The sequence below is a fragment of the Limulus polyphemus genome, unplaced genomic scaffold (genome assembly GCF_000517525.1).
Source record: "Limulus polyphemus unplaced genomic scaffold, Limulus_polyphemus-2.1.2 Scaffold669, whole genome shotgun sequence".
Lineage (NCBI taxonomy): Eukaryota > Metazoa > Arthropoda > Merostomata > Xiphosura > Limulidae > Limulus > Limulus polyphemus.
Window position 1 is genome coordinate 16,911 of NW_013666279.1, and position 4,458 is coordinate 21,368.

The window sequence follows — 4,458 nt, forward strand, 5'->3', positions numbered from 1 at the left end:
ATGAGTTTCTAGAAGGATCACGACTTTTTTTGGCAACTCTAGTCTTTTCCAGGTGCCCTCTATTTTAGTATATAATCCTGGCAAATAAAGCAGAGATATAATTGCAGATAGACAGATAATTGAGTCAAGTGACCTGTAAGTAAAGTGCATGAATCGTTGTGAATTATAGCGTGTGTTTAAGTTAAAGTGACTGTGGAAATTCTGTGTATTGCAAAGTTGTATTGAGAAAGAATAAACTAGTTTTATTTAAGAAAGGACTTGTATCGCTGAAGTTCCTCGGGAAGAAATTATACCGGAAATTAACAAACGACCAGAGATGTAACATAACAATCAAAACTTTAAATATTAGTCCTAGTGGTTTATAGTTCTCTGCCAGTTTTTGGTATTCAAAACCACAACTTTAAAATTTAATTTTTCATTGGCGACGCTTTGTCTTTGCACCTAAAAAATCCTGTAATTGGCACTAGTTTTAAAATACATTGTTTTTGAATGTCAGGCAAGTTCAGTGAATGAGCATGCAGCTTATTTATCATGTACGTTTCCTACTTACCAGTGTAATGGTAATGTTGTGGTTAGAGATTATTTTTAAACATCCCATTTTAAGAACATTCTGCTTGAAAAGGCAGTCATACTTGGTGTTATTTGTAATGTAGTAGTAAAACCTTTTCTTATCAAATGTTTTGTAATATTCTTGATTTCTTTGTATACAGATATTATAAGAAATTGAAATCTTAAAAGCACAAAATATTGATATTTATTATTGTTTTAAATACTGGCATGAAATTGTCAAAATTAAAAGAAATAAAACCTTTTTTGGTACATTTTGCATTTAATTTTGGTAGTTTTATATAGTAAAATAATTCGGTCATTTTAATTGTTGAGAAAGTTAGACTCATGCTGGAGCTTTTTAAGAGAACATGTATCAGAATAACTGGAATAGTATAGTGGTTTTCTTTTGAAATTTCAAAATATTGCATTGTTTTTTTTTTTTTATAAATTTGATATGTAACTTAATGTTATAAATTTGAATGATATTTGTCATTGTTTTGGGAAGTGTGTCTTTTCTGATCGTCATTAAAAGATGTTATTTGCCATACCCTAAAAGTTGTGAGAGGATTTAAGTTAGGAAAAAGGTTCAAACAGAAGATCAGAGTTTAATTGCTTAATTTATATTTAAGAGTTAGTAAATAATTTTGCTGTTTTTTTCCTTGCTATTGAGTTCAACGATATGTATATAGACTTAGCTTTACGTGTTTACTTCATAATTTCATTAGGCCTAGTTCGTAAGTGTGAATGTGTTGCAATGAATAAATTACTCACTTTTGATACTGTAAAGAAAGATGAACTATTGAATTTAGGAACCACTATTGAAATAAGCTTACAGTATTTGAACCAGTAAATAATAAACATCCAGCTTGTTGTATAAAATAATTTGTGAGTCATCTGTCAATTAGGTAAGAATCCACTGAAAACCCCCTACTTAACAGTATATTTTATTTTAGGTGAGCACTCCAGTAAGACCAGTAAACCTAAAACGCAAGAAGTAATGCTATTCTTTATACTGGAAGAATATGTGAGGTATGTTGGCTCTTCACTGATAAAGCCAGATGAAATAATAATTATATTTTATTAGTAGCAAATTAGAAAATAAAGCTAGAAAAAAAAAACATGTTGTTTAAAATTACCTGACTGTGATTCATAAGTTCTGGAAAACTTGAGATATTTACACTTTTATCAGACACATATCTTAATTGAGTAAATTTCTGGGAAACTGGCTCTGGTTATTATGTTGGAATTTTACATGAAATAATGTGTTAATAATTGGATCTTTTAAGAATCTAAAATACTAAATTATCCACTTGTGGTGTTGAAAATAACATAAAAAAATCACACTTTACTGCCAATGTTTTACTTTGTTTTATTAAAAAAACTCCTTAAGCAACAAGTACACTTTAGAATATATAATTTTCCCCACTAATTCAGATCATTCAGCCTGACATTATGACAAAATGTTTACTCTTATAAAGTCTTAATTACCAAAAAAATTAAGGTATTGTAGTAATGTTTTAAGTGATCATATAAAGCACTGTTGATTGGTTGGATCCATTAAATATCAACATCTGCATTATTGCTAGTTCTGAGCATTTGTTAACTGTCAATCAGTGTTACCTACATTAAGCATGTTTTTTTTATCAGTAATGGTAATCTATGACTCAGGGCTAAACATTTTGTTTCAGTGAGATTAATAATCAAGTTATTACTTTACACATTTTGTGTGTGTGTGATAAAGTTGTATTGTTTCAGTGATTACCGCTAATTCTTTTTTTAATTATTGTATGTTGTTATTAACTTTTAAACTGTTCATTAGGAATTTCCTAGTACCAGTAAATTAAAAATAACTTTTTCTAATAGATAGATTACTTGTAACATTGTAAGTACTACTGTATTGAATTTAAAGAATTTTTAGTGAAACCAGTAATGCTGTCAATATCAATAAGTTAGAAATACCTATTCAACTGAACTCTGTTTTTTTTCTGTTTTCTTTGTAGTTTACCTGACTTGAAGAGCTTAAGTGAAAGTCTTTTTTTTAATCATAAAGAGTAATAATGTGAGTTAACTTAAAATCTGCACCATTTGAATAATTGTTGTAATAATTAAAACCAGTGTTCCCTAGGCATTAAAGTAGGCTCATTTTTGATACAAAAAAATTTCAATTTCTCAAGTTCCATAGGTCTCTTATAAACTATTAATAAGTAACAGAATAATTTTTGTAATTAAGTTACGTACTTTGTATTGAAATTTAATTCCAATAAAATTATGCAGTGTTTAGATCAAACATTTAGAAAAAAAAAATGTAAAAGTGTGTTAAATGTTTTAAAAGCAGAGCATTAGTGGAATATGTTTTTAAGAAATTTGAGAACAGGTGTTTTTGTTTAAGCATATTAAACACTTGAGTATAGGCGAAGAAATGCTTACGATACTAAAGTAGAGGTTATCAAGCAAACATATTGAGCCATTTAGACTGTTTTGGGAAAAACGACAAGAAAAACGATTGAGGAAATTTTGGCAATTTCTGGGAAACGCTGGCTCTAGTTGACAACCTATTCCTGTTTCGTTCTGTTTAATTTTTACTCTTCCATTTGAAGTTGTTGACTGTCTCATAAGTTATCAGTTAAATTATGTTTCACCTGTATAATTCACAAAGGAACATATATTTAGCAATAAAAGTCTTTAATTGTAATTGTTGTCATCTTTGGAAATACTTCATATAACTAGTGATTCCATCTTAGGCTTGAGTAATAGAGGACAGATGTTTATCTTCTCTATCTATTGGCAGTATACTACACTCAAGCTGCAGCAATAGAATACAGTAATTGGATCAAGTTTTACAGAGAACAACAAAATTCAAAGTTAGGATATTTAGAAAAACCTATGCTTAATAACCTTCATTTAACCTCAAAATAAATATAATATTAATTGATATCTCTTGTCTCATTTGTGGTAAAAACGATTAGTACTTTTAATTTTGAAGTCCAAAAATGCTTGTCACAAAACTAATATGAATGTTGGAATTTTGTTAATATTTGGGCCTTTTAAATATTTTAAATAGTAAGTCATCTACTGATGATATTCAAAAAAATAAAACCACACTTTGCTGCCTGTGTTTTACTATTTATTAACAAACTCCTCAAGCAATGAATACACTTTTCCAGAATCTAATTTTCCTAACTAATTCAGATTATTCAACACAACATTTTGACAAAAGGTTTACTCTTATAAAGTCTTTGTTAACAAAAAATTAAACTTGTAGTAATGCTTTAAGTGGTCACTTTCTAGTACAACCGTTTACACAATTGATGTGATACTGAACGATAGTGTGTGTGTGTGTAAAAATATTTAAACATTTATCCTGTAAATGCAATTTGAATAAAACAATCCAACCTACGGTATAGGCTAACAATCTTAACTAATTATCCATTTCTGTTCATAGGGTTAGGTTTGTGGCAGTTAGTCATTTAAACTATTACAAGTATTTTCTAATTATCTTAATAATTATGAACAGACTCGTATATAACAAGCACCAAACAAATTTTATTGTACAACTAGCAGCTTCAGAGTTATCTTTAAGATTTTGTATCTTAAGTAACAAGAAAATGTAAGTTAATATTTCTAATGCTTAATGTTAAAGGTAATGAAAGGACTACATTATACAGGTGTGACTGAGAATGGAAACTTTCTTGTAGAGATAATCGATATTTGAATAAACTGGTGATAAAACTCAGTTTGCATTTCTAGTTTAAAAAAAAAAAAGACAAATTTGTAGATGGGATGTTACTAAAAATAATAATCACAGTTTGTCTAATACTTTGCTATTCAAATTATTTCAATGTCAGCCATTAGTCACTTTTATTTATTTGTTTGGTACATGATGGTAAGCTTGGTTAGAACTTATATGGC

The 4,458-nt window shown here is 28.5% G+C and overlaps 1 protein-coding gene across 1 annotated transcript in view; it reads left to right on the plus strand.

The window, feature by feature from the left end:
- The window catches only part of LOC106459855 (RNA-binding protein 48-like), a 15,859-nt gene extending 12,069 nt beyond the window's left edge, over positions 1-3,790 (plus strand). Inside the window, exons 5-6 of the mRNA XM_013919527.2 lie at positions 1,503-1,578; positions 2,550-3,790. Coding sequence (XP_013774981.2) covers positions 1,503-1,547 — 45 coding nt within the window. The 3' untranslated portion in view covers positions 1,548-1,578; positions 2,550-3,790. The remainder of the gene's footprint in view (positions 1-1,502; positions 1,579-2,549) is intronic.
- Positions 3,791-4,458: the final 668 nt, after the last annotated feature.